A 12,315-nucleotide genomic window follows, 5' to 3' on the forward strand; every position below is an offset into this window, starting at 1 on the left:
AAAATGTAAGATTTTCTTGTCGTATTGACAAGAAAGAGTGATTTTCTTTCTTCACCTTTTAAGTAATCTGCCTTAAAAAACCTGTCTTATCAAAATAATTTTCTGTGTTTCATGTTGTCTTTTATCAGGCCTTCAATCACTTTCCAAGAAAATTAAATCCTCTCTATTAAGAGAGCTAATATAGCTGGGGGCAGTGGCTCACGCCTGTAATCCCAGCACTTTGGGAGGCCGAGGCAGGCGGATCACAAAGTCAGGAGATCAAGACCATCCTGGCTAACATGGTGAAACCCCGTCTCTACTAAAAATACAAAAAAAATTAGCTGGGCGTGGTGGCGGGCGCCTGTAGTCCCAGATACTCGGGAGGCTGAGGCAGGAGAATGGCATGAACCCATGAGGCAGAGCTTGTAGTGAACCGAGATCATGCCACTGCACTCCAGGCTGGGCAACAGAGCGAGACTCTGTCTCCAAAAAAAAAAAAAAAGAGAGCTAATATATATATATTTTACAACTATGTAACTTTCTCTATTTGCCTTTGAAGCCTTTTAGTAATTACCCTGGTGATTATGAAATGAATATTAATAAATATTAAATGCTCATTAAATGTTTAAATAAAATATTAAATGCTCATTAAATATTTAAATAAAATATTAAATGATTATAAAATGAACAGTTGATTAAATAGGATCTCAGATCACTATATCATTCAATAATTACTCTGGTAACCAGACTAATTATTAGTGACCTAAATTAATAGTTACCTGAGATCCTATTTAATCGAATGTTTTCCTTTTTTCTTTTCTTTTCTTAATTTCAAAAAATATGGAAGGGCTAATGAATTTGCGAGTTATCCTTGCACAGGGGCCATGCTAATCTTCTCTGTATCATTCCAACTTTAGTATATGTGCTGCCAAAGCAAGCAGTAATCAAGTGTTTTAAGACTTTTTTTACATTTTTTACAAACATTTTTTACAAACTAAAATCAAATTCTAAATTCAGTCTTTTGACCTTGAATTAACTTTGGAATTTGCCAGTTGAGCCCCTGGAAAGCGCAAAAGATGTGTTTCTCAACTTGAAAAAGAGAGACATTAGCCAGTAATCCCATGGCTCATGCCTGTAATCCCAGCACTTTGGGAGGCCGAGGCAGGTGGATCATGAAGCCAGGAGTTGAAGACCAGCCTGGCCAACATGGCGAAACCCCGTCTCCACTAAAAATACAAAAAAAAATTAGTCAGGCATGGTGGCGGGAGCCTATAATCCCAGCTACTCGGGAGGCTGAGGCAGGAGAATCGCTTGAACCCAGGGGGTGGAGATTGCAGAGAGCCGAGATCACACCATTGCATCCCAGCCTGGGTGACAGAGCGAAACTCCATCTCAAAAAAGAGAGAGACATTAGACTAATTAGGCTTATTTGAAATGTTAAATTAAATGGGAAACATTGTCAAATAACAACTGATACTAAATGTTAAGTTATATTTATGAACCCAGGGTAGGAGGTGATAAGGGTGATAAAAAACCATTTTTTTTTAAAATAAGTTTATGGCCAGGCACGATGGCTCACGCTTGTAATCCCAGCACTTTGGGAGGGCGAGGCGGATGGATCATGAAGTCAGGAGTTCGAGACCAGCCTAGCCAACACGGTGAAACTCCATCTCTACTAAAAATACAAAAATTAGCTGGGCGTGGTGGCGGGCACCTGTAATCCCAGCTACTTGGGAGGCTGAGGCAGGAGAATCCCTTGAACCTGGGAGGCGGGGGTTGCAGTGAGCCGAGATCGCGCCATGCACTCCAGCCTGGGCAAACACAGCTAGACACCATCTCAAAAAAAAAAGAAAAAAAAAAAAAGTTATATTTCTGGATATGTTACTGATATGAATGTTCTAAAAATTACGAGATTCCTAGAAATCTAATGTTATGTCATACTTTTGTTACTATGTTAACATGATATATGCCACAGAAATAACCAGGTTTCCTTGTCAATTGCTGGTCATAATGAACTCTCATCAGATTTTTAAACCATGGCCATTCTGTCTTGCTCATCGATAGTGTTTTGTTACTTCTCTAAAAGCATTTGCAATCAGCTATTGCCCCAAATTGCTTCAAGATGACTCTGACAAGTAGTCTGGAATAGAAGGTCCTGATAAACTTAAGATTATAACACTGGACTGGGTAAGAATTTCCAGAATTGTAGTGGAAAAACTGGACTCAGAAAACTGCTGGCTTGGCTAGGTGCGGTGGCTCACGCCTGTAATACCAGTACTTTGGGAGGCCCAGACAAGCAGATCATTTGAGGCCAGGAGTTTGAGACCAGCTTGGCCAACATAGAGAAACCCTGTCTCTACTAAAAATACAAAAAAAAAAAAAAAAAAAATTAGTTGGGTGTGGTGGTGCACACCTGTAATCCCAGCTACTCCAGAGGCTGAGGCACAAGAATCACTTGAACCCGGGAGGTGGAGGTTACACTGAGCTGAGGCACTCTAGCCTGGGTAACAGTGAGACTCTGTCTCAGAAAAAAAAAAAAAACCCTGCTAACTCAACATCAAGAACAATAAGAATTACATGGGACTGAGCTGATGGATTGTAACTTTTTTTTAATACCTACAGTATTACAGTGCCATAGGCATAGTTTGATGGCAAGTCCCTGGCTCCATAACCTTGACAGGCTTTTATTATTTATTTATTTATTTTTGAGACAGAGTCTCACTTTGTCGCCCAGGCTGGAGCACAGTGGCGCAATCTCGGCTCACTGCAACCTCCACCTCCCAGGTTCAAGCAATTCTCCCTGCCTCAGCCTCCCAAGTAGCTGGGATTACAGGCACCCACCACCATGCCCGGCTAATGTTTGTATTTTTCGTAGAGACGGGGTTTTGCCATGTTGGTCTGGCTGGTTTCGAACTCCTGACCTCGTGATCCGCCCGCCTTCCAAAGTGCTGGGATTGCAGGCATAACCCACCGCGCCTGGCCTGAGAGGCTTTGCCTGGCCAACACAGAGAAACCCCATCTCTACTAAAAATACAAAAATTACCCGGGCATGGTGGCGCACGCCTGTAGTCCCAGCTACTCGGGAGGCTGAGGCAGGAGAATCACTTGAACCTGGGAGGCGGAGGTTGCAGTGAGCCAAGATCACTCCACTACACTCCAGCCTGGGTGACAGAGCAAGACTCTGTCTAGGAGAAAAAGCAAAAAAAAGGTCCAATCTGGGCCAGGCGCAGTGGCTCATGCCTGTAATCCCAGCACTTTGGAAGGCCAAGGCAGGGGGATCACTTGAGGTCAGGAGTTGGAAAACAGCCTGGTCAACATGGAGAAACCCCGTCTCTACTAAAAATACAAAACATTAGCCGGGCATGGTAGTGGGCCCCTGTAATCCCAGCTACTCAGGAGGCTGAGGCAGGAGAATCGCTTGAACTCAGGAGGCAGAGGTTGCAGTGAGCCAAGAATGCACCACTGCACTCCAGCCTAGGCGACAGAGCAAGGCTCTGTGTCCAAAAAAAAAAGAAAAAGAAAAAAAGAAAAGAACCTTTACAATCAATCATTATTCTTACTGCTCTTAAATAATCAGGCCAAGTTTAATAAGAGACCAACCTTATTTTGCAACAAATTGATCTTTTTTTTTCTTGAAACAGGGTCTTCTGCTCTATCACCCAGGCTGGAGTACAGTGGTAGGAGCACAGTTCACTGCAGCCTCCACCTCCCAGGCTCAGATGATCCTTCTGAGGTCAGCCTCCTGAGTAGTCAGGACTACCGGCATGCGCCAACACGTCTAATTTTTTTGTATTTCGTGTGCCACCACGTCTGATTTTTTTGTATTTTTTGTAGAGATGGGGTTTTGCCACATTGCCCAGGCTGGTCTCCTGGACTAAAGCAATCTGCTCCTGCCTCGGCTCCCAAAGTGCTGGGATTACAGGCATGAGCCACCACTCCTGGCAACAAATTGATCTCATTGTGATTGTGTTTGGCAGAAATGGGGGTTACTGTACAGAGAAAAATTATGTTTCAGAAGAAAACTATAGTGTATCCATTATTAGATTCTAGTTCATTGTTTTGGAGGGTTTATTTACCTGGAAACTTGAGTGGATCCTGAATTCTTCCAGTTTCCTCAAATGTCTGGCTATGACTCTCCAAACTAACATTTCCAGTTTTTCTCCCTTCTGACTTGGAGTTACTGAAATTAAGACTTCCTTTCCTGAAGCCCTGCAAGCTAAAACTAGAAGACTTGATAGAAACTTCAGATAAATCACCCACAAACACTTAGGTATAGACCACCTTCATACCTACCGATATACAAAACTAATCAGAAAGTTCACTGGGCTCACACCTGTAATCCCAGCATTTTGGGAAGCCGGGGTGGGAAGACCACCTGAGGTCAGGAGTTCGAGACCAGCCTGGGCAACATGGTGAAACCTCATACAAAAATTAGATGGGCGGGGTGGCGGGCACCGTAATCCCAGCTACTTGGGAGGCTAAGGTAGGAGAATTGCTTGAATCCAGGAGGCGGAGGCTGCAGTGAGCCAAGATTGTGCCACTGCACTCCAGCCTGGGCAACAAGAGCAAAACTCCATCTAAAAAAACAAAAAAGGCCAGGTGCAGTGGCTCACACCTGTAATCCCAGCACTTTGGGAGGCTGAGGCAGGCGGATCACGAGGTCAGGAGATCGCGACCATCCTGGCTAACACGGTGAAACCCCATCTCTACTAAAAATACAAAAAATTAGTCAGGCGTGGTGGCAGGCGCCTGTAGTCCCAGCTACTCGGGAGGCTGAGGCAAGAGAATGGCGTGAACTCGGGAGGCAGAGCTTGCAGTGAGCCGAGATTGTGCCACTGCACTCCAACCTGGGCGACAGAGCAAGACTCCATCTGAAAATAAATAAATAAAAATAGAAATACAAAATACAAAAAAATTAGCCAGGTGTGGTGGTGCATGCCTGTAGTCCCAGCTACTCAGGAGATTGAGGCAGGAGAATTGCTTGAACCAAAGAGGTGGAGGTTGCAGTGAGCTGAGATTGTGCCACTGACTCCAGCCTGGGCAACAGAGCGAGACTCTGTCTAAAAAATAGTAATAAAAAGTTCACTGGAACCCCTGATGCAAATTGCAACCAGGAAAATCTGTGTCAAATTGTCACTGCCTGCCCCTATTCCAACTGAAGATGCTTTGAGCCCAACATCTAGAAATCATCTCAATTGGCTGCCCTCCAAGCTCAGAAACTAGTTTACAGACTGCTCCAAACATTAACCTTATTCTTTTGCTTCCTCTTATTAAATACCTGTTTGCTTGTGCCACACAGAGGCCTGACCATGATGGGACCCCCTCTACCACACCACCTCCTGGAATGAGACAGAACTGATTAATTGGACTGACCTAGTCCCAGGTCTCAAACTATTCAAACACTAATCTGATTTTTCCCTCATCCACCACCAACTCAACTTTTAGTATGTGGAACTTCTAGAGAAGTTTCAGATAGGAGAAATGAAGAAGTTCGAGAAATGCCATCCCAAAATATGCCCCTTTGATACACTGATTACTTCAAACAGAGGGAACCTAGGGAGCAGCAAGGGCAGAGAGGACTTTCTCTGACCTTCCCTTATCTGCCTAAACATGGATCCTCCAAAAGGAACTCCAATGTCATGAATCCCCCTCCCCAGGAATCTTCTCAATCAGGGAAGATGGGCTCAGATCACAGGAGATGAGACTGGAGGTTGGCACCACGCCCAGATCTACTCTTCTGGGACAACTTTTCTTAACTAAGAGACTTATAATCTGCTTAACAAGACAACTTTTATTCACCATAGATTTCCTCCCTGCACCCTCCCATAATTTAGGTCACCACTACCTCCCAGAAGCTGCAAGCTCCTCTTCTTTTCTGTAGCTCAGTATGCTATATGAGCTTCAATCATCTGGCCCTTCTTTGCATCTCATATATTGTGGGGCTCCTGTGCATACTTACATAATTAAAGTGAGTTTTTTCTCCTGTTAATCTGCCCTATGTCAATTTAATATGTAGCCCAAAGAACCTAGAAGGGTAGAAGGAAGCCATTTTTTGCTCCCCTACACCAGGCACATAGTTGGGACTTGGGGATCAAAAAATATTTGTTTACCAAATGTGGTTTTGATTAGGAAGGTTAAATCTCTGTAATAGACTGATTTTCATTCCAGGTCTGAACTTGTCTATTTACCAAGTTGGCCAGGCACAGTGGCTCATGCCTGTTATCCCAGCACTTTGGAAAGCTGAGGCAGGCGTATCACTTGAGGCCAGGAGTTCGAGACCAGCCTGCTACTAAAAATACAAAAAATTAGGCCAGGCGCAGTGGTTCACGCCTGTAATCCCAGCACTTTGGGAGGCCGAGGAGAGCAGATCACCTGAGGTCAGGAGTTCGAGACCCGCCTGGCCAAAGTGGCGAAACCCCATCTCTACTAAAAACACAAAAATTAGCTGGGCGTAGTGGTGTGCACCGGTAATCCCAGCTAATCAGGAGGCTGAGGGAGGAGAATCACTTGAACCTGGGAGGCAGAGGTTGCAGTGAGCCAAGATCGTGCCACTGTACTCTAGCCTGGGCGAGACAGTCAGACTCTGTCTCAAAAAACAAAGGTAGATTTGAAATAGCAAAATCCTCTCACGTTATTAGGAAAAACTGAAATAATATTACCACCACCTGATCTTTTTTTAGGTCATCAAGAGGAGAAAATTTTCACAGCTGCCCAGTGGATTTATAAACTCTATTCACACTTGCCACAAGATGGCGCCACATGAACTGGCCATCCGTGCAGAAACCCAGCTGTGTCTTGCAGGCATCAAGTCCTCCTAGAGCAATTTGGGGAACCATTCTATTTTAACATTCACTGTCTAAAAGGAAGCTCTTACACGACACCTAAATGCAACATGTTAAGTTACCTGGGTGTCTCGGAAAAGATAAATAAATAAACGCAACGTGTGATCCTGAATTGGATTCCAAGCCAGAAGAAAAAACAGCAATAAGGAACGTTATTGGGACAATTGATGAAATTGGAATGTGAATTGTGCATTAGATAAAAGTATCATGTCCATGTTAAATTTCTTGATTTACCTATCTGGCTAAGTTTTGTATTTTTTGTAGAGACAGGGTTTTGCCATGTTGCCCAGGGTGGTATTGAACTACCTGAGCTCAAACAATCCACCTGCCTCTGTCCCAAAGCACTGGGATTACAGGAAATTTCGGAGATAAAATTAGTATCAACACTGTATGCCAGGTACTGTTTTAAGCCTTTCACACTAATTGACTCATTTAATCCCCACAACCATTCCATGGGATAGGTGCTATTATTACTCTCATCTTGGTTTTTTTTTTTTTTTTTTTTTTGAGACAGTGTCTCGCTCTATCACCCTGGCTGGAGTGCAGTGATGCGATTTAGGCTCACTGCAACCTCCACCTCCCAGGTTCAAGCAATTCTTCTGCCTCAGCCCCGCCCCCCCACCCCCGCCGCAGGCCCCGTAGCTGGGATTAGTCACCCACGACCACGCCCAGCTAATTATTACTCTCAGTGAAGAGGAAACAGAAGAGAGGTTGAGTAAATTGTGGATCACAGAGCTGTAAGATCAAGCTCTTCATAATAACACACAATCAAGAAGGTCTAAGGATTGCCAGGATATGCTCTACTGATAATTTAGGACAAAGTACTCCGTAAAATGTCCGGAGGGAGGAAAGGCAACTTTATTTATTTATTTTATTTATTTATTTTGAGACGGAGTCTCGCTCTGTCGCCAGGCTGGAGTGCAGTGGCGCGATCTCGGCTCACAGCAACCTCTGCCTCCCAGGTTCAAGCAATTCTCCTGCCTCAGCCTCCAGAGTAGCTGGGATTAAAGGTGCCTGCCACCACGCCCGGCTAATGTTTTGTATTTTTAGTAGAGATGGGGGTTTCACCATGATAGCCAGGATGGTCTCACTCTCCTGACCTTGTGATCTGCCTGCCTCGGCCTCCCAACGTGCTGGGATTACATGTGTGAGCCACCGTGCCCAGCCAGAAAGTCAACTTTTTTTTTTGAGATGGAATCTTGCTCTGTCACCCATGCTGGAGTGCGGTGGTGCAATCTTGGTTTACTGCAACCTCCGCCGCCCAGGTTCAAGCGATTCTCCTGCCTCAGCCTCCCAAGTAGCTGGGATTACAGGCACCTGCCACCACGCCGGGCTAATTTCTGTATTTTTAGTAGAGACAGGGTTTCGTCATATTGACCAGGCTGGTCTCGAACTCTCGACCTTGTGATCTGCCCACCTCAGCCTCCCAAAGTGCTGGGATTACAGGTGTGAGCCACGGCACCCAGCCCCAGAAAGGCAACTTTAAAGGACAACTTTGCTATGATGAATTTAGGTGTTTTTGTTTTGAGATGGAGTCTTGCTCTGTCACCCAGGCTGGAGTGTAGTGACGCAATCTCAGCTCTGCAACCTCCAGTTCCCGGGTTCAAGTGATTCTCCTGCCATAGCCTCCCAAGTAGCTGGGAATACAGGCATGCACCACCACACCCGGGTAATTTTTGTATTTTTAGTAGAGACGGGGTTTTGCCATGTTGGCCAGGCTGGTCTCGAACTCCTGACCTCAGTTGATCCACCCACCTCAGCCTCCCAAAGTGCTAGGATTATAGGCGTAAGCCACCGCACCCATCTGAATTTAAGTGCTCTGAGCCCCCTGCCTCAACCTGACACTGAAACTGATTCAAAACTCAGTCCTGAATTATGTAGTTTAACCAAAATAAAAGGGAGACATAAAGTGGCTGCTGACCATGTGGCTGAACCTACCAGCCATTATCACTGGAGGAGAAATCAGAATGTTCTTTAAACAAACCTGATTATTATTCTCAATACCCACTTTTATTTATTTATTTGTTATTTGTTTGAAACAGGCATATAAATAAAACAGGGTCTCTTCTGTCTCCCAGGCTGAAGTTCAGTGGCGCGATCAGGGTTCACTGCAGCCTCAAACTCCTGGGCTCAGTCAATCCTCCCACCTCAGCTTCCTGAGTAGCTGGGACTACAGGTGTGCACTACCATGCCTGGCTAATTTCTTGTATTTTTTGTAGAGAAGGGTTTCATCATGTTGCCCTGGCTGGTTGCAAACTCCTGGGCTCAAGGGATCCACCCACCTCAGCTTCCCAGAGGGCTGGGATTACAGGCGTGAGCCACCGTGGCTAGCCTCAATATCCGCTTTTAAATACACAAATGTTACAAATTCAAACTTATAAAACATACAGACATTCCCTGTAACCCTGCAATTTTAGTCCTAGGTATTTACCCTATGGATATGTTCACAGATGAGCAAAATATGGTATATACAAGAGGGACCATTTGTGATAGAAAAGGTCTTGGAAAACACTTAAGGGCCCATAATTATAAGACTGGTTAAATACATCATTATATAGCCATGTAGGAATAGAACATAACTTTTTTTTTTGACAGAATCTCACTCTGTCATCCAGGTTGAAGTGCAGTGGCATGACCTTGGCTCACTACAACCTCCGCTTCCCAGGTTCAAGCAATTCTCATGCCTCAGCCTTCCAAACAGCTGGGACTACAGACGTATGCCACTACACCTGGCGAATTTTTGTGTTTTTAGTAGAGACAAGTTTTCGCCATGTTGGCCAGGCTGGTCTCAAACTGCTGACCTCACGTGATCCGCCCACCTCCGCCTCCCAAAGTGCTGGGATTACAGGCGTGAGCCACCACACCCAGAATAGAACATTTTATAACAAGAATACACAACAAAGGCACAGCGGCTCACGCCTATAATCCCATCACTTTGGGAGGTCAAGGCAGGCAGATTGTTCAGGCCCAGGAGTTTGAGACCAGCCTGGGCAACATGGCCACATCCTGTCTCTACAAAAAATTTAAAAATTAGCCAGGCATGTGCCTGTAGTCCCAGCTACTTGGGAGGTTGAAGCAAGAGGATCACCTGAGCCCACCCAGGAGGTCAAGGCTGCAGTAAGCTGTGATCATGCCACCGCACTCCAGAGTGAGACCATGTTTCAAACAAACAAATACAAGTGGATATTGAGAATGATCAGGTTTGTTTGAAGAATATTCTGATCTCTCCTCTAGTGATAATGGCTAGTAGGTTCAGTCACATAATCAGCAGACCCTTTTTTTTTTTTTTCCAGACAGAGTCTCGCTCTGTCGCCCAGGCTGGAGTACAGTGGCTCGGTCTCAACTCACTACAACCTCCAACTCCCACGTTCAAGCGATTCTCCTGTCTTAGCCTCCTGAGCAGTTGGGTTTACAGGCATGCGCCACCACGCCTGGCTAATTTTTGTATTTTTAGTAGAGATGGGGTTTCTCCATGTTTCCATGTTGGTCAGGCCAGTTTCGAACTTCTGACCTCAGGTGATCTGCTGGCCTCAGCCTCCCAAAGTTCTGGGATTGCAGACGTGAGCCACAGTGCCTGGCCTATTTCTCTCTTTTATTTTGGTTAAACCTTGCATAATTCAGGACAGATTTTTGCATCATTTGAGTGTTAAATTGAGACAGGGGCTCAGATCACTTAAACCTAAATTCATCATAGGAAAGTTGTCCCTTGAAGTTGCCTTTCCTCACCAACATTTTACAGAGTACTTGCTCCTCGGTGGCAGAGCGACCTTATCTCAAAAAAAAAAAAAAAAAAAAAAAAAAGAATATGCAACAAAATATGCAGTTATTTTCAAAGGGAGCTTTTTCCAATAAGGACACTAAATAAAATATGCTTAACATCATTAGCTATCAGGAAATGCAAGTCAACACCACAGTAAGATGCCATTTAACACCCACTAGGACAACTATAATCAGAAAGTCAGATACTAGTTAAATGTTGGTGAGGATGTGGAGAAAATGGGACCCTCATATACTGCTGGTGGAAATGAAAGATGATACAGCTGATGGAAAACAGTCTGGCAGTTCTTCAGATGGTTGAAAATAGAATTATCATATGACCCAACAATTCTACTCCTAGGGCATATACCCAAGAGATTTGAAAACATATGTCTATACAGAATACTTGTACATGAATGTTGATAGCAGCATGATTCACAATAGCCCCAAAGTATAAACAACCCAAATGTCCATCCAGTCATGGATAAACAAGTGTAATATCTCCATACAATGGAATATTATTTAGCCAATAAAGGAATGAAACTCTGATACATGCCTGGTGACAGAGCGAGACTCCGTCTCAAAAAAAAAAAAAAAAAAGGAATACAGGCCAGGCACAGTGCCTCACGTGTATAATCCCAGCACTCTGGGATGCTGAGGCAGGAGGATCACTTGAGCACAGGAGTTCAAGCCCAGCCTGGGCTGGAGTGCAGTGGCGCGATCTCAGGTTCAAGCGATTCTCGTGCCTCAGCCTCCCAAGTACCTGGGATCACAGGCATGTGCCACCACACCCCACTAATTTTTGTATTTTTAGTAGAGACAGAGTTTCACCATGTTGGCCAAGGTGGTCTCGAACTCCTGACCTGAGGTGATCCGCCCACCTCGGCCTTCCAAAAGTGCTGGGATTAAACGCGTTAGCCACCGTGCCCAGTGAATTGTCCACTTTAAATGGGTGAATTGTCTGACACATGAATTATATCTCAATAGAGCTGTTTTTCTAAAAGCTCTTTATGTACTAATATAAAACAATCTCCAAGGTATATGAAGTGAAAAAAGAAAAGTGTAAAACTATTAGATATGTAACCATCTGAGTAAGAAAATACAATTATGTTTGTAAATATACAACATATTTCTGGAAGAACTCATAAAACACGAGTAATACTGACTGCCTCTGGAGAGGGGAACTGGATCACTGAGGGACCCAGAGTAGAAGCAGAATTCTTATTTTTAAAATGAGATGCCCAAAAACACATAAAAAATAACACAATGAACACCATGTGCCCACCGCTCAGCTTTAAAAACCATTACGCCAGACGCAGTGGCTCACACCTATAATCCCAGCACTTTGGGAGGCCGAGGTGAGTGGACTGCTTGAGTCCAGGAGTTCAAGACTAGCCTGGGCAACATAGCAGACTCCTTCTCTACAAAAAACTGCAAAAATTAGCCAAGCATGGTGGCACACAGCTGTAGTCCCAGACACTCAGGAGGCTGAGATGGGAGGATCACTTGAGCCCGAGAGGCGGAGAGTGCAGTGAGTTGAGATTGCAGCACTGCAGTCTAGCCTGGGCGACAGAGCAAGATCCTGTCTCAAAAAATAATAATAAATAAAAATAAACACAAGACGCCCCACTGTCTCACCCCACACCTTGCTCTTTCACAGGCTCACACATCCTTCAGGTGGCAGAGTCCCTCACATGATACGATGAAGGGAGATGTGGAGTCTTGCTGGGTCACCCAG

At 44.7% G+C, this 12,315-nt stretch overlaps 1 protein-coding gene and 1 non-coding gene across 4 annotated transcripts in view; both read right to left on the bottom strand.

Annotated features, from left to right (window-relative positions):
- Nucleotides 1-776: 776 nt before the first annotated feature.
- C19H19orf47 (chromosome 19 C19orf47 homolog) overlaps nucleotides 777-12,315 on the bottom strand; it is a 50,863-nt gene continuing 39,324 nt past the window's right edge. Inside the window, exon 9 of one of the 3 annotated variants that reach the window (XM_077982875.1) lies at nucleotides 777-1,815. In XM_077982875.1, coding sequence (XP_077839001.1) covers nucleotides 1,805-1,815 — 11 coding nt within the window. In that variant the 3' untranslated portion in view covers nucleotides 777-1,804. The remainder of the gene's footprint in view (nucleotides 1,816-12,315) is intronic. The other 2 variants (XM_077982865.1, XM_077982864.1) reach the window with 2 other exon arrangements.
- Nucleotides 814-916, bottom strand: LOC114674235 (U6 spliceosomal RNA). Its single transcript, XR_003725252.2, has one exon. It is a non-coding gene; the product is annotated as a U6 spliceosomal RNA (small nuclear RNA).

Source organism: Macaca mulatta, chromosome 19 (assembly GCF_049350105.2).
Source record: "Macaca mulatta isolate MMU2019108-1 chromosome 19, T2T-MMU8v2.0, whole genome shotgun sequence".
NCBI lineage: Eukaryota > Metazoa > Chordata > Mammalia > Primates > Cercopithecidae > Macaca > Macaca mulatta.